The sequence below is a fragment of the Pteronotus mesoamericanus genome, unplaced genomic scaffold (genome assembly GCF_021234165.1).
Source record: "Pteronotus mesoamericanus isolate MK-2021 breed Mesoamerican mustached bat unplaced genomic scaffold, CSHL_Meso_final scaffold_83, whole genome shotgun sequence".
In the NCBI taxonomy this organism is placed as follows: Eukaryota; Metazoa; Chordata; class Mammalia; order Chiroptera; family Mormoopidae; genus Pteronotus; species Pteronotus mesoamericanus.
Genome location: NW_026555328.1, coordinates 2526804 through 2546273, shown reverse-complemented (window position 1 = coordinate 2546273; position 19470 = coordinate 2526804). Strand labels below are relative to the sequence as shown.

The following is a 19470-nucleotide window of genomic DNA, read 5'->3' as shown; positions in this document are numbered from 1 at the left end:
ACAGCTAGGCGGACCAATAAAGTATTAGAACCCTTTTCCAGTTTCTCTCTACGTAGCGTCCAATCAGGGATATACTTCCGGGTTTGGAGGCGGTGCATCCGAGGCTCGGCCCAATGGAAGTCTTGATGGTGAGAGAGGCGGGGCGAGACCTACCAACGACAGAGAGCGGCCAGCACCGCCCCCGGGCCAAGAAGATGGCGGTCCTGGCACCTTTGATTGCTCTAGTGTATTCGGTGCCGCGCCTTTCACGATGGCTGGCCCGACCTTACTACCTTCTGTCAGCTTTGCTCTCTGCTGCCTTCCTACTCGTGAGGAAGCTTCCCCCGCTCTGTTACACTCTCCCCACACAACGCGAAGACGGCAACCCATGTGACTTTGACTGGGTAAGCGACCCCCGCCTTAGGACCCCGCGACCTTGACCGTCCTTTCCCCCGTGGTTGCATCCGGGTGACCCGAGGTTCGCCTTTTTGAGAGCACCAGAGGCTCTGAGCCTGTAGCAGACTTACCACTGGAGTATAGGGCTTGGACCGTCATCGATTCTAAACAGCTTCGTGTTTAATTAAGATGGGACCCTACCCAGACTCGACGCATGTGTGTACAGCGTTTAACAGTGCTACTCAAATGTGAAGCCTCTCAAGGACGCCAGTGAGATAAACGAGACAAGTAGTAGTATTCCCGTTTTATTGGTGAAGAAATTGATCTCGGCGTGATTGGGATACTTGTCCCAGGTCACACAACTGGGATTTGAAACCACGCTCTTGGCCATAGTAACTACACACTCTTACCCAATTCTTAATTCAGTTAACATTTCCATAGTGTGCACTGTATGTTAGGAACTATGCTCCATCCTGTGAATGTAAAAATAAATAAAATCCTTATGCCTATTGAAAAGGAATTGTAAAAAATACATCATAAAGAAATCTGTTGCCCCTGGCTGGTGTGGCTCAGTGGATTGAGCGCTGGCCTGTGAACCGAAAGGTCATGGGTTTGATTCCCACTCAGGGCTCCTGTGGGTGGTGGGCCAGGTTCCTGGTTGGGGGCGTGTGAGAGGCAACCAACTGATGTTTCTCTCCCTCTCTTTTCCCCTCCCTTCCCCTTTCTCTGAAAATAAATAAAATCTTAAAAAAAAAGAAAGAAAGAAATCTGTTGCAAGCCTCTTGCTCTGCTTCCTCAGTAGGAGTGGAAGGACCATTCAGACAAATGAGTTGAAGGTCTGTGCTCTTAGCTGTATAGCAGCACCTGTGTTCTGAGGAAGGAGGGCCATCCTGAGTTTTGGTCTTTTTTCCAGTCCTCAGAATGAGTCCTGACCTTTACCAGAGTCCACTCCCTTGCTTTTAGTCTCCAGTCCTCTCCAGTCCTTGCTTACTCTTTCATATTTCCTCTGCCCATTCCCAGACAGTATTATTAATTAGCTCAAGTGTAACCATGCTTAGTAAGTGCAGGGAAATTTTATATAATTTCTCCATGTACTGTTTTCTAATAATATGCAAAAATACTGGAAGGTTTTATACTTTATTTTTACTCTGATAAAAAAATATTTTTAACTTCAAATTGTCCCTGACTTATGATGGTTCGGCTTAGGATTTTTCAACTTCAGGGTGGTGTGAAAGCAATACACGTTCAGTAGAAATCCTACTTCGAATTTTGAATTTTGATCTTTTCCTAGGCTAACAATATGAGTTATGACAGTCTCTCGTGATGCTGCACAGTGGCAGTGAGCCACAGCTCCTTGTCAGCCATGCTGTGAAGAGGGTGAACAACTGATACTCCGTGGTGTGGTGTTAAATACATTTTCAGGTTTAATGATGGGTTTATTGAGTTTATTGAGGTCTGTCACTTTCCCTAACGCCCACTTTACATGGCCATTTCTAAATCCAGTAAGTTACTTTTTGTTGGACATTGAGGCTAAAAACCTAGGTGTCTGACTGCTAGCTGTTAATCACAGTTGAGTGGTTCTGTCTGACATGATGATTTGGCCTCTGTATTATAAACCAAAAGGTATGGAAGGCCTTAGACGATCCAATCTATAGTTGTCCTTCTCCCATGTTTTCTCTCACATGGACCTTGTTATTCTTCCTTGCAGTTTCTGTTCTTTCAAATTATTTTGCTTGTTTGTCATGTTTATTGTCTGTCTCACTTTGCTAACATGGAGCTTACATTCCAGAATTTGGGAAAGAACTGTAAGCCAAAGATGCTGACAAGGGCCTATGAGAGCTGTGGAATGCCTCCTTTAGCTCTCAGGTTATGTTAGAAGCACATGGATTATCACTATGTGTATTGGGGGAAGAGGAATGATTTAACGTAAACAAAACCAAACAAATGAAATAACCATGTATTGTATGAATGGAATATTACTGAGAAAGTCTCCCTGCAAGAGTTCTATTTTCCTAGGGTCACACTTATTTGGTTGTAATATCTCACAGTTTTATACCACATCATACTTTTACAACTCTTTTATATTCATTATCGTTTAATCTTCACAATAGCATTTTGAAATAGATGCTCAGTGAAGGAAACCAAAGCTCAGCAGTTGATTGACTGAAAGGCACCAGTCAGGTTGTGGTAGGGTTAGAACTTGAACCTAGGTCTCCTGACTGGGGCTTTTTCTTCTGTGCGTTAGCCGACTCTAGTTATTTATTGTTACCATTCCCCGTTTGGGTATCTGTTGGTTTTGTTCTATATTTGGCTCCCTTACCCACCCATCTTATCTCTGCTGATGGCATCCCTCCACTTCGATTCTGTTGCAGAGAGAAGTAGAGATCCTGATGTTTCTCAGTGCCATCGTGATGATGAAGAACCGCAGGTCCAGTAAGTTTAGTTTTTTTCTCTGTCTCCCAGCAGTAGGTCTAAAGCCCCCAGAGGTATTTTCATTCATGATATGAGAGGGGCATTATTTACTGTACTAGTCCCTCATTTCATGCCAATGCTGAATTTGATCTTGGACTTTTATCCCTCTTGCCCCCCTTCCATTTCAAAGAACTCCAGGAAGAGGCACAGAGAATGGGATATAGGAGCATGAAGCCCAATCTGACCTGTGACATCTTTATGTTTCAGTTACTGTGGAGCAACATATAGGCAACATCTTCATGTTTAGTAAAGTGGCCAATGCAATTCTTTTCTTCCGCCTGGATATTCGCATGGGCCTGCTTTACATCACATTCTGTATAGGTAAGGAGACTATAGGACTTGGTTGTGGGAACCAAATCCCAAACCAGTTTATCCATTCTCTCCTTTCATATTTGTTCCTAATTAATTATGTGTGTGGCTTAGGCGATAAGAAGCTTACAGAGACTTTAAGAGGAAGGGAATGTGTCAGTGATCTGCCTGTGTCCACAAAGTGTATTCTTAAATGCTTAAAGTCTTTGAGTTGGTTTGAAAGTAAATCCTTGCCCAAGGTCTTAAATGTTTCCTCTGACATCTTTTTTTATGTGTTTAGTGTTCCTGATGACCTGCAAACCTCCCCTGTACATGGGTCCTGAGTACATCAAATACTTCAACGATAAAACCATTGATGTGAGTGCTCATCCTTTCACTTGTGTTTTGGGTCCCTTGAGGGTAATTTTGTAGTTGTGCTCCCAGCTCACTAGGAGGAGCAATCTTGCTTCAGAATGGAAGTCACATGCACTGTGTTTCATCAAGGGAGTTCAGGGAGGCTGAGAGGGGAAGCCTTGATGAGGAATTAGATGCTAAGGAGCCTGTGTGATTCAGCTCCCTGTTTCCTCTCTGTGTGTGGCAGGAAGAGCTGGAACGAGACAAGAGGGTCACTTGGATTGTGGAGTTCTTTGCCAATTGGTCTAATGACTGCCAATCATTTGCTCCAATCTATGCTGATCTCTCCCTCAAGTGAGTAGTACAAAGAGGGGGGAGGGGTGGTGGAAATTGAGAGACTTTACCTTCTCTTCCTTGCTTTTGGCCTTGGTTTTTCAACATTGCAACCAAAGGCATACCCTTCAATAGCTGTATTTGATCCATTCCCTTGATCCAGTCTCTCTCCTTTCACTATGTTAAATATTATGTCCTTCTCAGGTACAACTGTACAGGACTAAATTTTGGGAAGGTAGACGTTGGACGCTATACTGATGTTAGTACACGGTATGTAAGGTCCTGGGTATGTGCTCTAAATAGGGAATCTCTTTGAATGATGTATACAGATGCGTCAACAGAGTACTTTCTGGGCCTTGCAGGTACAAAGTGAGCACATCCCCCCTCACCAAGCAGCTTCCTACCCTCATCCTGTTCCAAGGTGGCAAGGAGGTCATGCGGCGGCCACAAATAGACAAGAAGGGACGAGCTGTCTCTTGGACTTTCTCTGAGGTAGAGAAAAGAGTGGGCAAGTAGTTTGGAGAAGGGTGTGAAACAGTTGGATGGGGTTTGGAGCCCAACCTGGGTTTGATTCCTAGCTCTGCCACTTGGCTACAAGCTTTGAGAGTGTGAGCTATTTATTGGACCTCGTTTATGAATTCACTCAGCAAATTTATAGTATGCTTCTACCATGTACCAGACCTGCTACTGCTGGGGAATTAATGAGTTAAGATTAAGTTTCACAGGCCCTAGTCTGTAGGCCCCAGGTTCCTTAGTGTAAATGGGAGACAGTAACACTTGACTGACAGGGTTGTTTTTCAGATTGCATTCAGTAGTGTAGCCATAATTCTTGGCAGAGTGATGGGCACATAATGGGTACTTCAATATTAGTTGACTTTTCAGATACCCATAGAAGAGATTTAGGTTAGAGTAGATGTCTGTCCTTTGCTTTCTTTTTTCCTAGACTGTGCCAGAATGCTTCTTACTTCCCAGGCTGTGAACTCTCCCTTCCAACCCTGACGTGTGCATCTCTTTTGTACAGGAGAACGTGATCCGAGAGTTCAGCCTGAATGAATTGTATCAACGGGCCAAGAAGCAATGGAAGGCAGGAGATAATATTCCTGAGGAGCAGTCTGTGGCCCCAAATTCCACAGCAGTGCCAGATGGGGAAAGCAAGAAGGACAAATAGGTTCCCTGCCTTGTTAGTGCTTCCCCTCTGGTCAATCCCAGGCACCTTTGAAGCCCTGCCCCTTCTGTAACCACAGCTTTGCCTGAGGTCTCGCCTTTTATTTATGTTTTCCCCATTTGGCTGTGCTGGGTGGGGCCGGGTGCTGCTTCCGATTTTCAAGAGGCATTCAGGGAATTGACAGGCACCCTCCAGGAAGACCACTCTTGCGGCCAACTACTTCAGTGGAGGAGGGGAGAGGTCTCATTTAATGGAGGAGAAAATGCTTTCCCTCCAGGCTTGGTCACTGTTAAGAGCTGCCCACCACCCACACGTGTCCGCCATGCTTTGGTGTCAGTACTCCTTAGTGGACCGACACGGACTTCTTACAGTAGATTGAAGCCTAACATAAGATGCCAGGGTACCGAGTCTACACTAAAATTTTTCCCTCAAGGACCCTTGCTTGTTTAGGCCCTTCTGGCTTGGTCTGTGGCCTTCATTAAAAATTGTAAACCTAATTTTGTCACTGGACAAACCTTTAACTACAGGATTTTCTCACTGAAGATAGTATTCAATAATCTATTTTAATGGAGTTTGGGAGGAAATGGAATAGAAGTTTGAGACCTTCCTTTGTGTGGTGGGGTCTGAAGGAGAAAGCCTGTGCGGGCTTGGGGTTTCACTTACCCTCCCCCCTACTCTCCCGCCCCAATTGATGGTTTTCCATAATAAAGAGACTGGGATTTCCTTTTGATTTGCTCCTCGTTGTGTTCCTCGGGTATTAAAAAGCCAGGCAACTGCAAAGGAATTGCCTAACCTCTAATTAAAAGACCATTCCCATTAGTTATATCAAATGCCAGTCGTTGGTTCCCAGGGTGAGAGAGAGTTGGAGAAAGCCAGTTTCGGTAAATCCGGAGCGCCGACCGCACCACATTAGACTGTAGACTTGTTCGGGATTGGGCCACAGGTCCCAGCGGGGAGGTGTTCAGGGCTGGGGGTCGGGTTCGTGAGGAACGCTATTTAGCCCGTCTCAAAGCCGGTCTCGCGGTTACAGGAAAACCTGAGGCCAGGTTGGTTTTCAGAGCTACCCACACCCCGCCCCAGCTGTGCCCGACCCCTGCCCACTTGGTTAGGTCTGGCTCACCGCATTTATCCCCCCCTACCCTGCGTGCGGAGTGGCTGTGGCCGGAGGTCCCGCCTACCGGCCACGTGTCCGGTCGCGCTGCGCTTTGCGCTGCTCCGGAGAGGTTTGGTGCTGGGAGCGGGGATTTAGGCCTGCGGTTTGGACCTCGGAGCGGGAACGTCCACCGTTCCGGGGCCGCATCCCCACCCTTTTCCCGCCCCAGGTCGGCTCGGTTTCAGGCCGGGCTGCAGGCACCATGGCTTCCCGCGGGAGGAAGCGAAAGGCCGAGGCGGCAGTGGTCGCGGTAGCTGAGAAACAGGAGAAGTTGGCTGGCGGCCAGAAGGAAGTGGCGGAGGCAACCGTCGTTATCGAGCATTGGTGAGGAGCCTGGAGAGGCACGGGGAGGTGTCGCACATCTAGCGCCCTTGTCTCTTACCCGCCCCCCCCCCCCCCCCCCCCGCGTCTCTCCACAGCACGAGTTGACGCGTGTACGGGCGCAACGCCGCGGCCCTGAGCCAGGCGCTGCGTCTCGAGGCCCCGGAGCTTCCAGTGAAAGTGAACACTGCCAAGCCCCGGAGGGGCAGCTTCGAGGTGACGCTGCTGCGCCCAGACGGCAGCAGTGAGTGGGGGCCCGGGTCTCGGAGGAGAGGGCATGGGGTCCGAGGAGAGGAAGGGCTAGCCGCCGGGAGACATAGTAACTTCGCTTCCCTCGGTCTTTCCCCAGGTACGGAGCTCTGGACTGGAATTAAGAAGGGGCCTCCACGGAAACTGAAGTTCCCTGAGCCGCAAGAGGTAGTGGAGAAGCTGAAGAAGTACCTTCCGTAGAGCGATTTGGGCATAAGTCCTCATGCTGAGGTTTGAAATGGTGAAAGGCTGGGGAGGGACTGGGTTGATCTTGATGTGTTACCTGCAAAGCAACTCTTATTGTTACTCCGTATTTCACCCAGGAGCTCCATTTTCTTCATAACTAACTGTTCTCAGTTATTTTCTCTACTGGGGATACCGCTTAACCTTTTTTACCTGTAGGAAAAACTAGTCAGCAAAATATTTTTTAGTGTTTTCTATCTGGTGTGCCCTTTGCTAACTCCGCGTCCCATTTCATTATCTTTGAGCTAAGCCTTAGAATTGGTGGTAATGTAAATAATTTCCAGAAATGCAACTTATATCCTTTGAAGATGCCGTTAATTATTGCCCTTGGGGGTATGGACCGGTTTTGTTAAAAAAACCATTTTCCACATTTATGATGGCAAACGTTTTCTTTCAAGTGATTGTAAATCCCACCAGTTCCCTCATTTGCTAATGAAACAAAATCACTGACACGTGTTTATTTGTATGGGTTGGGATTTCCCCCTTTTATTGGCAAAATCTGTGTAATTTCATGTATACTTACCCCTACCCTCGTTTTTTGTTCCTCTCAGGGTCTTTCTGTTAATAAACCCATGTGGCAACACTGCATTATTGAAGTCTCTCTTAAGTCACTTGGATTTGAACTTGTCTTTATTCCTAGTGCTTCATGCATGTGGTCAGGGAGATGTGGGAGGAGGACACAATCCTTGAGCTCTCTTGAGTTACTGGGTCCCAGGGTGGGAGAGCACGTCTTCTTGGGCTATATGATTGCCTGGATCCCTTCTGTAATGTTTTTTTCTCTCATTTTCACAGCCTTCTGTTTCTGGTGATGTTGGAGCATTTATGATGGGACATGGCCAAACCTCAGTCATGTGCCTGAAGCTATGGTTTCTTCCCCTCCAGAAATGATGGTTCAGGTGTGAGGCAACCTTCTAGTAAGGCACTGAAAAGTTCTTGGATTTGGTTTGTTTAATAAAAGTTGAAATAAAGTACTTGAGTAATAAAGTGAAACTTCATTTTATGGTGAGGGGTGAAAGCCAGCCTTACAGAATTGGTCCTCCTTGTATTTTTTTGTAGCCTAAAGTAACCAATTAACCTGGAATTCCTAGGGTATCAGGTAAAGCATATGAAATATTTGTAAAAACATTTGGGGAAAAGTAAGTAATTTATTATTTTTTAAAGCAGCTATCTCTTTTTTCAAATCACTTCTTGGAAGTGATGATGGAAGTACTTCTTCCTGGCCCAGTGGGGATTTTGGTTAGACTTCTCAAAATGGGAATAAATAAGCCCCAGTCATAAGGTCCTGGACAATGAATATCCTGTGTCTCCTACCAACTTCATGTTCCACCTCAGCACCACTTCACGCCTCCTGGAACATTTTCTCTTGACAAAGAATTACTGAAGAGGGTGTACTTAATTTTTCTGAATTAGCAGTGAGTGCCTCATAACCTGGGAAACTTGGCAAACCTGGCTTTAGCTGTTAACTACTAGAGTTGGAGACCACACAGTTTATTGTTCCACTTGTTTGTCATTGGGAAGTAGATTATAAGTAAGACAGTTTAAGTTCTTAATTTCCTACCCATGGTACTACTTGAGTTCTGCCTGACTCCCAAAAACTAGGGGGGGAGGGGTGCTGCACCTACAAAGCTAGGAGTATGCCTGCCTCTTGTGCCAAGAGGACAGGACCTGCTAGCCTCTCTGCTGATAGCGCTTTTGCTAGCCAACATTTCCCTTCTGCCTACTGCCCCTAAGCTGCCTTCCCCACTCTACTAGGTTAGTATGTCTACTTCTGTTTCTGACTCTGAGGAAGGGTCAGGCCACACACAGGGAATACTGGTTGGTACCAGCCTCCCCTCTGATGTCCAGTCTACCACATCAATCTCTTCCTCTTCAGGGCTGGAAGGAAGTGGATCCAGTGGTTCAGAGTTGCTAAGTACCTCCTTGCCTGGTTCTGGAGCAGGGTACAGCATCTCTTCCATAGTTAGAGACACTTCTGGCCCAGTCTCCACCCAATTAGAACAGGGAGGTGAGAGGTCCCCATAGGACCTTTGGGGAGGGTCAAGGGAGCCAATGTGGAGAAGTTTTTCTCTCTGACTGTCCAGTGGCTGGGAGCTGGTAATTTCTTGATCTTGAGTCCAAGAGCCTCCTATAGAGAGCACCTCCCCTTCACTAATCTTAGAGGGTATGACAAGGGGGCTAATGGGTTCAACTGGCTCTATCTTCTCACCAACAGGTTCCTTTTCCAATCCCGAGAGCTCCCTGGGCCAGAGTTCCATGTCCGGTAAATACCATTCTTCCCCTTCGATCCAATTCTTTCCTGTTTCTGTCAGGTGATAACTGGGGGTCCTACAGCCCTCAGCCCTGGGACTCTCCAGAGATCCTGTAGGTGGCTCAATATCTGAGCCACATAGCATAAAGTCCAGGATCTCCTCCAGCTCACTGGTAGCAGCAACACTTGTGATTCGGTACTCCTCAGCTTCACAGGGCTGCCCCAGCAGGGCTGTGTCAAATGCATATGACTCTCTGCAGTCAGTATCGAACCCCGGTTCCTTCCCTACCAGCTCTGGACTGGACTCAAACTCAGGCTTCGCCACTGGGTGGTCTGGGGAGCAGCTAGCAGAGAGCAGAATGTTCTGTAGCTTAGAGCACACTGGGGAGTCTTGACACAGGTCTATGCTAGTAGATGACATTTCCTGCTGGTTAACCAAGGATGGCTGAGTCCCTGGAGGCTCTTCTGAGTCTCCAGGTTCTGGGACATGAGGGCTCACTTGAGAGGTTTTGAGGGGAGGCTCTTGCACCACCTCCCAGCAGGTCCCATTGACAATCTTCCTAAGTTTCACTCTTCCAACCTGTCCCTCCTCTGCAGAGTCTGAGTTAGGTGCCTTGACTTCAGGGCTCCGCTTCTTATTCCCACCCATCTTTCCAAGACCAGATGGGGTTGGGGTGCTATGTAAAGGACTAGCTGTTTCTGGTTTCTGCTTGTCCTCTGGCGCTGCTTTATTTATGCTCTTCTGTCTCCAAAGACGCCGGCCAGGGGCTGCTGCCACTGAGCTGGGTCCACTTAAAACGCTGGACGACTTGGATGCACAGATATCACGTGATGGCTTTGAACGGCTCAGCCTGATCTTCCTGGGCAGTAGTTGCTTATCTACAGAAGGGTCCAAGCTGGATGGAGAAAGCTCTGTAGGACCAAGGGAAGCGTCACTCTTGTTCTCTTTAGATCCCTGACTGTGGCTTGATGATGAAGAGCTTTCTTGTGGAGCTGGGCAGGCTCTGACTTTCCTCTTGAGCAGAAGAGTGCCAGACAAGTTCTCTGTATTCTCTCGGTTGCTTTTGTCCTGGTGCCCCTCGTCCTTCCCTGACAACTTCAGTCTCATTGCTCCAAGAGGACAGGGAGTCTGAGTAACAGGCAGTGGAGTTCGAGGGCGGTGGCTAGATGCCACTACCCTGGCAGAGATTGGTGCAGCACTTGGAGGTTGTAAGCACTCCCGGTTCAGTCTTCGGCCTTGAGGGGCTTTCACCAACTTTCCACCCTCTAGCTGAAGGGATTCTAGCTCAGATACATGGAGCTGACGAGCAGCGGAAAGCACATCCTGGGCTTCTTCTTGAGATAGTTCCATCTCTGAGGTATACAGGAAATCCACCAGCTTCCGGAGTGTCCCGATCTTCAGACCCCCCAGCTCCAGCACCACCTTACAACCCTGAGCTGGCCTCTCCCGTTCCAGGCGCTCTGTGAAGAAGGGGCTGCAGGCAGACAGGATACAGCAATGGGCTGGGACTACCTCACCTGGAAGAAAACCCAAACACTTGGTTACCTCACACAGACTAGTATGTTCACGAGCTAAGCACACATACTACAGCCCAAATGTACTGCCCCTTCTCTCAATCTCCATCCATGGAAATTCAAGGAGACGGAAAAAATGTGTTCCTTTTACCTTCGTGGAACTTCCTATTACCTGGCTAGCCCAAAATGTATTTTAGCCATCACTTCTTTCAGAAAGTCTTCTCCCACTCTGTCCCATGTCTGGGTTAGGTGTTCCTGGGCACAGAGAGGTATTCTGTAGCTGTCATAGCACTTAGCTATCTGTATAGTCCATCTTCACTAAAAGTAAGGACAGAATCCACACCTGTCTTGCTCACTGAGGTTTACCCAGTGCTTGATGGAGAGTAGGGGATCAAATACTTGCTGAACAAATTTTTGTGACACATGAGTGTAAAAAAGATTTATAGAGACTGCTGTGGTCTAATAGAAAGGGCATTAGCTTTGGATATGGACGATCAGAGCTCTAGTCTCTTCCTGAGCCCTATCCACTGCCTACAAGGCAGTGGTTTCTCCCAAGCCACCTTCTCACTTTACGGGAACTTCCTGGGCAATCTCAGTCATGGCTTCAAATACGAAAAGCTTGCTGATGACTCCCAGGTCCTACCTCTATCCAGGTATCTTTCCTGAGATACTGAATATGCCATGGCTTCCATGTCTACATGGATGTGCCACAATTACCTCCAATGCAACCTTTCTAGAAAGTGAAGTCATCATTCCTCACCCACCAACACTGTCCATTTCTTACTTCAAAATACAGTATCACTTTCACCCAGTTGTTCAAACCTGAACACTAGAAGTTATCTTTGACTCTCCTTTACCTGTTGCATCTAATCAAACATTAATTTTTTTAAAAAGTTAATACTTTTTGAGTCATTAAGTGCCAGGTACTGTTCTAAGAGTTTTACCAATATTCATCTAATCTTCAATGGACCCCTATAAAGCAGCTGTTGTTACTACACGAGTAAGTTTTGATGTAGTTAAGTAATGTGCCCACAATTATATGATAAGTAGCAAAAAAAGATTTGAACCCAGGGATCGGGCTACAGAGCCTGTACTCTTAACTGCAACAAGGCTTGTAAATTCTATACACACACACTTATGTATTTATGTATGTAAATATATATAAAAATGTAACTTTACTGTATTTTTTCCATTACCATTTATCCCCCTTACACCCTCTTCCACTTCCATCCACCCCATTCCCCTCTCTCTGCAATCACCACACTGTTGTCCATGTCCGTGAGTCCTTTTCTGTTTTTTGCTCAATCTCTTCACCCCCTAACCACCTTACTTCCCTCTTACCAAGCTGTCAGCCTGCTATGAGTCTGTTTCTATGTTGCCTCTTGGTTTAGTTTGTTCATTCTGTAAATTCTCTTTAACAAGCTCAAAGCCAGAAATTTCTCTCTATTCCCAATGCCTTAAGTTCAGGCCACCATTTCCCCTCTTCTGGGTTACAAAAGAGCCTCCTATCTGGGCCTACAAATAATCTAATGATTCTCATGCAGCCTGAGCCCTGTTTCTAAAAGTAGGTATCTGAAGAAGCCCCTATATTTTGCTGACCAACTGACTCCATGGAGGGCAAGAGGACATGTGACAAGGTCTTGATTAGAATCATGATCTCCTCCAGTGAAGTGGCCATGTTGAAAATCAGGCCCGAATTCAAGAAAAAGTATGGCAAGTCCCTGTACTGTTACATCCAGCAAGACACCAAGGATGACTACCAGAAAGCGCCGCTATACCTGTGTGGTGGGAATGACTGGCCCGAGACGGCTTGAGCATCCAGGAGCGGTGCTCTTGTGCTTCCAGCTAATGATTCTAGAAAATCAGCTTGCGACAAATGGTCCCCTGTGCCCATCCATGTGAGGATGATGTTAGCATTGCTTCAGTGCTGACCTTATTTCAGTTGCCCAAGCACTGCCTGGCTTTCCCATCTAGTCTCCTTTCAGCCAAGGAAATAAACATTCCAAGGAGTTGGAAGTGAAATCTAGGGTGTGAAACACTTTGCCTCCTTGTGTTCTGTATCATAAGCAGATGAATAAACTGAATTTTTACTTAAAAAAAAAAAAAAAAGTAGGCATCTGACCATGACCTTCTTTTTTTTTAAATTTAATTAATTTTTTTCAAATACAATTGTCTCTGCATACAATTCCTAATGTTCTGAGGATAACACCTACTTCCTTTGCATAACATTATAGACCTTACATGGCTGCTGCTAATTTCTCTAGCAATACCTCTGGTCAATACACTGCATGTAGTCTGCACTCTAGCCATAAAGAGCCACTCACAAATCTCTGGTCACATCTCTAACTCTATATTCTGTTCTCTCTGCCTGGGAAAATCTTTCCTCACTTCCTTCTACTTCAGATTTCACCCTAAGGGGTTACTTCCTCCAAGAAAATCTCCCTAACCCCCATCTCCCAACCTCCTCAAGTCTGTAAAGGATGTTGCTATATCAGCCTATACTTACCTCAAATGTTCTTTATCATACTGCAGTTACTTGAATACACTGGTTCTTTGAATGTGTCTCCTTACATGATTTTCTCACTAGAAAGGACTTTATCTTCATGTATACTGCATGACCATGCCAGTACAGTGTACTAGCATACAACAGGTAGTTGATACTTTTTTGTTTATTCTGAAGTAAGTAATGAATCTCAAGTCTGCACTTACAAAAAAAACTAATAAGCAAGGCACTTAACTCTGGGCCTCAATTCATTCACTATATATATATATATATATATATATATATATATATAAAAACATCTCATGAGGCGGGTATATGAGACACTATTCTGTAGTATACATACTATGTAAACTTTACAATTAGTTTCATTTTTTAAGAGAAAAAGAGCAGTCTAATTTTGACTCTTGCAAATATAACTGTCCTAGAAACAAATAGCTCTTTACCAAATAGCTTGCAGTGTTCAAAAGTGATAACTTCTTTTTTCTGGTTTTGTCCTCCATTTCCCAGTTGTAAACTCATTTTATCTTATTCTATGGTGAGTTTTCAACAGAGTCCCCACTGGAGTAAGTCCTCAATGTCATTAATAGGTTCTTAGAAACTGCAGCTTTAAGCTAAATGACTATAAAGAAAGGAGTTTTACCATAGGCTAATTGATATAAACAAGATTTAAATTCCTGCAGTATGTTTCTGGCCACAAAAATGTCACCAAACTTCTAAATAAAGAACCACCAAAACATTTCTAATATTAAACATCACAATAAATGTAAGCTACCCATACATTCAAGAAATATTAGTAAAAAGTCAGATAATTCTTTTCCAGCCTGCTTATTCCAGTTTAGAGCTGTAGGTGGTCAAAGCCTATAAGGCAGTTCATGGCTCAAGGCAGGAACCAACCCTGGAAAGGCTGACCTTCCATTGATGCGTACATTCACAAACACTTCCCTATACCCACTCAGACTGGGACAATTCAGACATGCCAATTCACCTAAAATGCCTATCTTTGGGATGCAGAAGGAAACTAGTACCCAGACATGGGGAGAAAGGCAAAATCCACAGATAGAGGCCCAACCAGGAATTGATTTTTTTCCTCATTAATGTTACAATGAAACAATGTTGAACAAAAAGATGTTATTCAAGGACTTGCGTCTCTGACCTTCGGCTTGCAGAAGAACATCACAGAACATCCCACTCTGTCGCTGGTGATAAAGCTGCAGAAAAGCCAAGCGTAGGAACCGGGAATTCCTATATATGATTTTGGAACTAGCAGGAGAACACATGTTGGTCTGTTAAGAAACCTAGGTTTTAACAGCTCAGATTCCTGTGGGTAAGAGAGAATATACTTCAGAACCATGGTTATACCTAATCTTTCTTCTTTGTCTTTGAAATGGCAGGAAAATTTGAAAGTGAGAGATAACAGCATGAGTTGAGGAACCATAAACCCAGAAATTGTGCCAAGGTTACTTCAAGAAAAACTATCATAGTTGTTTCACATGGGTGCTACATAAGTGTAGATTTGAATCTCAGGTAACTGATTTAACCTGAGTCTCACTCTTCTCATGTATGAAATGGAAATGATAACAGTAATTACCTCTTAGGGCTGTTTTAAATATTAAATCAATGCAGGTAAAATTGCTTAGCACTGTGAGTGCCTGGCACATAATAACTATCACCCCCAAAATGGTAGCTGTTATTATCCCTGAACTTTCTTCATTCACGTTGTTGCTAAGACTCAACTCCAATAGTGATGACTACCCATTCTTCCTGAGTACCACGCTTCTGTGGGTATAATCCTCAATTTAACACTTAAAAACAATACCGAGTGTAAAATTCCCTAGTAAGCATACACACCTTTACTCTGAGCTGACTCTATCACACTAACCAGCAGAGGGTGCACAGTAAAGAAAAGAAGCTGCTGGAGTTGGTGGTAAGATCCAGCACAAAAATAAAGACATTGCCACCTTTGGTTCAGATGTTCTTGACCAAAGCGAGACTGATTCCACCTAGAAATTGGCGAAGAATCTGGCCTTTAAGTTTGTCAGTTCGGCTGATTACCTGGCTAACAATGGCGCAAGGATAATTAAGCATTCTACCCCAATCAAAACAATCTGGACAGTCTGACTTTAGGCTGATTACACTTCCAGCTTTTTGCACTGAACCCCTTATGCTCACTGTACAGCTGGTGTTCCTTTCCTGGCATGCGGTTTTCCGTCAGGTGGCACTGAGGATCCGAAGGATTAACGTCCAACTATTAGGAAAGAAGAATGAAAGGTAAATTAATATAAGATAGGTTTATCAGGGCACGTACACGAATCAACCAATGAATGCATAAATAAGTGGAACAAATAAATGTTTCTCTCTCTCCCTAAAATCAATAAATAAAAATTGGAAAGAAAAGAAAAGGATAGGTTCAATTCTGATCCCAGCCAGAGAGATGGGGATGGAAGTTGGCAGCTTGTTACAAGGGCCCAAACTGAGGCCCTGGGGAAGCTTCCCAATCCTCCAGCATCCAACTTGCCCCCAGACCCAACTTGGACTAGCTCTGCAGCCGGAGTTGCTCCTGCCGTCTTCCCTGTGCTTGGGTCCTCTATTCAGCCTACCTTGTTTCCTCCCAATGTCCTGCCTGGCAACAGAATTATCAAAGAAAGCAGCACATGTAGGTGAGTCGCCTGAGGTTCCTGTCCCCGTCCAGAACCAAGGCAATCGGAGATGGCGGAGAAGCAGGGCTTCAGGGAAAGTCCAGCACACTCCGAGTGCCCTGGCCCAGTTCCTTTGAGGAGAGAGTCCTTAGCGCGAAGGTTTCTGGGAATGGAGTGTGGGGATCCTGGAGGCCGGAATTCTGCGTTCACCCTCACCGCCAGCTCCGGCCACAAAGGCTTTGCAGCCACCCTGTCTCTGGTGCCCTCTTTCTGCCACAGGTCCCGGAACCCTAATGCACTGGAAGGTGGTGACAGCGACAACCAGAAGCCACGCGGCTAGCGCCCCACAGCTCGCGCCGCGGCCCTCGCGCACCGTACGTCGCGGGGCCGAGGTCCTCCCTCCTCCCCAGCTCTCGATTTACGTCTGCTGGGATACGTCACCCCATTGGCCAAAGGCTTCTGGGAGAGCCAATCACAGGAGGAGAAGCGCTTTAGGCGGGAGGCTAATCTCGAGGGACTTTAGAGTTGAGGAAAGAATGTCGGCCTGGAGAGGTAGCGAGAGGAATTCTGCTGGCAGCCGCTTCTTCCTCAGCTTTGGATGGAAACATTCCGAAAACGGGGTCGGGACTCTCCAATCGGGCAGGTTTCAAAGCGCTTGAGGGCTACTTCCGGCTTGTCTTTGAAAAGGCTGCAAATGGCGGCAACCCTCCTAAGAGCGCGCTAGGCTTAATGGAGGAAAAAGTCCCTGAACGGCCCTCCTCGCACCTCGTCCCCCAATTTCTCATCCAAATTATCTCTTAAAGCCAGGGATATTCAGGAGCAAGGTCATTGGGCTAGTTTCTGAGTTCGAGTTTTTCCTAGGTTCCAGCCTCTAGATCTCGGAGAACTGGTGACTAGAGAGGATCGCAGAACTTCCCGTCTGGAGTGGTCTCCAGTGTCCTTCCAGAGATGGTTTATTTAGCACAGTCCCTGACTGGAAACAGCTGTTTTCAGGGATGATATGAAAAATTAAATGATCTGAAGATTATAAACATTTAGCGAAAATGCTAATCTACATTGTCAGTCTGGACAGTTGGTCTTTCCCCTGCGTGTGTTAGGCCCCAGTTCCTGGCTTCGGTTAGATGTCACCTGATATCCAGAGCTGGATGAAAGTGGCTGAATCCAAAGCCATTGATGACATAGTGTGATGAATTGAAACGGAGCCGCCACGGCTGAGGCCAAATGAAGGAAGAAAAGGAAGATGCCTAAGGGAAGGGGAACCTGCAAAGGGACAAGCCGTGGAGGGGTGAGTAGTACAGTGCACTCAAATATGTCTATATTGGTGTCTAATACTTTTTCAAAAAGGATTTGAGGTAGTTGACTAAGCTGGGGGTGGGGTGGGGTGGAGTGTTGAGCATTTTCAAGTCAGGTAATATTTTTTGTAATTTGAGGCCTCTGCTCTTAAGACGGAAAAAGAAACGAGAACAGAAAACTTTCGGTTGTGATTGTCATATTTTGAAGAGGAAGCAATTCGTGAAAGGACACAAAACTTAGCAGAAGGACAGATTTTAGGTATTGTCTGCAGCTCACAGATACACAAAAAAGCAAGCAAGCAAGCAAGACAAACAAACAAACAAACAAACAAAAGAAAAGAAAAAACCCCAAAACCCAGAAGGCAGAACAATACTTGTTTATGGCATCTGTTACTGTGAAAACAGGAGGGGATTATGCAACGGACTACCAATACAGTTATAGGTGATTGTTTGAAGTTCTGTAACAAAAATATAAATATTCTGCTCCCTCATGAATATATTGTTATCAGGATAGTAGTGAGGACTCACTTCTTGTTTTTTTTTTTTAATCCAATACTATTTTAATTAAATCTTGTATTAGTTGAATTTCTAAGGGGAACATTAAATGACCATCCTACCTAGGGCTTCAAAAATGACAACCTTTGGATGATAATATGTAACCACCAGGGTTACCTGGTGTAAAAGGGATAAAAAGGTTTTGTTTTCCTCTGTATAGATAGCCAGTGTCTTTTTTGGAGTTGATTATTAAATATTTTTTCTTGGCATTTATAGTTTTAGTCTATTTTATATTTTAATCGCCTTGACTGGGGACTGAACCCACAACCCAGGCATGTGCCCTTTAGCAAGAATGAAGCTGGAGACCTTTCACTTTGCGGGTTGATGCCCAACCAGTTGAGCCACACCAGTCAGGGCTAAAATGCAATTTTATTTCCCAGCTCTTCCCTAATCTTTCACCATTTAATGGTATCCTGTTTTTCTTTGTGTGTAAGTAAATAGTGATGGTTGTGGGTGGGAAAGTTAAACTTTGAGAGTTGTAAAACTGACTGCTGAATGTAATACTCTATGCATACAAAAAAAGAAATAAAAAGAAAAAGAAAGAAAAGAGGAAGGGAAAAAAACACAAAAAATTACACTGTATCTATAAATATATCCTCAGTCCATTGATTTCTCTCCATTTTTACTGCTACCACTGTAGTAAACTGCTTATCACCATCACTTGACCTTCAAACTAATGTAGTTGCTTTCACTTTTGTTTCAAATTTGTCACATAAGTATCTTGATCTTTTCAAAATGTGAGATCATATCATTCTGCTATTTGAAAACCTCACAGGCTTTCCTCTACCTAAGGAAAAAATAAAAATAAAACTCCTTTCTTTAATTTATAGAACCCTTTGTATTCTGATTCCTGCCTGTCCCTCCCTCCTCATTTGTGAAAGCTCTGGTGGATCCAGTGTGTTTCAGCCCCACACGTTAGAGCTTTGGCATTAATAGTTACCATTACTCATATCTTCTCATGGTTGGTTGCTTCTTACCATTCTGATTTCAACTTGAATGTCACTTCTCCAGGGAGTTCATCCCTGATATCCAATCTAAAATAGACCACAAGTCATCCTCATCAGTCTGTTTTAAATCTTTGCATAGTCCTCCATCTGACATTTTATTTATTAATCTTTCCCTCCCAACCCTCCTCTAGAATGTAAGCTTTTTGAGAGCAGGTAACGTGTCTGTCTCATTATTCTAGACATTTACTGGCTCACAGTAGGTCCTTGCAATAACCCAAGTGGGACTAGTCTTTTTATTTTCTATTAATTTAGTGTAAACAGTTCTGCCCTAGTGCATATTAATCCTTGAGATGCTTTATTTGAAAGTAACTCAGATAAATTTAAATTTTAACAACTTTTTCACCATTGAGTGATCTTTTTTCATTTGTATATAATTTAATTTTGACTGTAATCTACGAATTCATTGATGTTATATTACTTGTCCAGGATTGCACAACTAGTAAGCCAAGAGACTTCATTCATTTGTTCCTCTGTTGCTAAATATTAGCTATAAGGCTGAGCTCTAGGGATAGACTGGAACTAGAAAGACATTTTCATACCTCTATGGCCCTTATCTTCTGGTGGGGGAGACAGAAAGACACATACACATACACACACACTCACATATAAACAAGGCAGAACACTTGGAAGTTGTTAGTGGTGGTGTGAGGGAAACAAGACCAGTCAGTCTATCTCTAGAAAATCATTCAATATTTAGAATATGGCTCTGATCTATGAACCAATGAAATCAACAAACACTTTTGGGTTGATTGTTTTCTTTG

The 19470-nt window shown here is 44.8% G+C and overlaps 3 protein-coding genes across 4 annotated transcripts; 2 read left to right on the top strand and 1 right to left on the bottom strand.

Annotated features, from left to right (window-relative positions):
* Positions 1-135: 135 nt before the first annotated feature.
* On the top strand, positions 136-5700 carry TMX2 (thioredoxin related transmembrane protein 2). Its single transcript, XM_054563657.1, has 8 exons — positions 136-383; positions 2748-2808; positions 3055-3168; positions 3437-3513; positions 3737-3843; positions 4027-4092; positions 4185-4314; positions 4844-5700. Exons 1-8 carry the CDS (start codon positions 195-197, stop codon positions 4988-4990), a joined length of 891 nt encoding a protein of 296 aa, XP_054419632.1. The 5' UTR covers positions 136-194; the 3' UTR covers positions 4991-5700.
* Positions 5701-6178: 478 nt separating this feature from the next.
* On the top strand, positions 6179-7937 carry SELENOH (selenoprotein H). Of its 2 annotated transcripts, none has more exons than XM_054563799.1 (4): positions 6179-6464; positions 6560-6705; positions 6811-6878; positions 7746-7937. In XM_054563799.1, the coding sequence occupies exons 1-4, from the start codon at positions 6343-6345 to the stop codon at positions 7839-7841; spliced, it is 432 nt and encodes a 143-aa protein (XP_054419774.1). In that variant the 5' UTR covers positions 6179-6342; the 3' UTR covers positions 7842-7937. The 2 variants fall into 2 exon arrangements, with proteins under 2 accessions (XP_054419774.1, XP_054419775.1); XM_054563800.1 differs by having other exon boundaries at positions 6811-6941.
* A 764-nt stretch (positions 7938-8701) lies between these two features.
* BTBD18 (BTB domain containing 18) lies at positions 8702-14496 on the bottom strand. The gene is made up of 2 exons (XM_054563649.1): positions 14373-14496; positions 8702-10719 (listed from the first exon to the last, which is right to left on the bottom strand). The coding sequence occupies exons 1-2, from the start codon at positions 14494-14496 to the stop codon at positions 8702-8704; spliced, it is 2142 nt and encodes a 713-aa protein (XP_054419624.1).
* Between the last annotated feature and the right edge of the window lie 4974 nt (positions 14497-19470).

Bases quoted from the DNA above. Each gene is read 5' to 3' on its own strand.
- TMX2 (XM_054563657.1), top strand. From the start codon at position 195: ATGGCGGTCCTGGCACCTTTGATTGCTCTAGTGTATTCGGTGCCGCGC. The intron at 3,169-3,436 runs GTAAGGAGACTA...TTATGTGTTTAG, and splicing joins TTACATCACATTCTGTATAG to TGTTCCTGATGACCTGCAAA. The intron at 3,844-4,026 runs GTGAGTAGTACA...TGTCCTTCTCAG, and splicing joins TATGCTGATCTCTCCCTCAA to GTACAACTGTACAGGACTAA.
- BTBD18 (XM_054563649.1), bottom strand. From the start codon at position 14,496: ATGTGTTCTCCTGCTAGTTCCAAAATCATATATAGGAATTCCCGGTTC. The intron at 10,720-14,372 runs GTCAGAGACGCA...GTTTTCTTCCAG, and splicing joins TGTTCTTCTGCAAGCCGAAG to GTGAGGTAGTCCCAGCCCAT.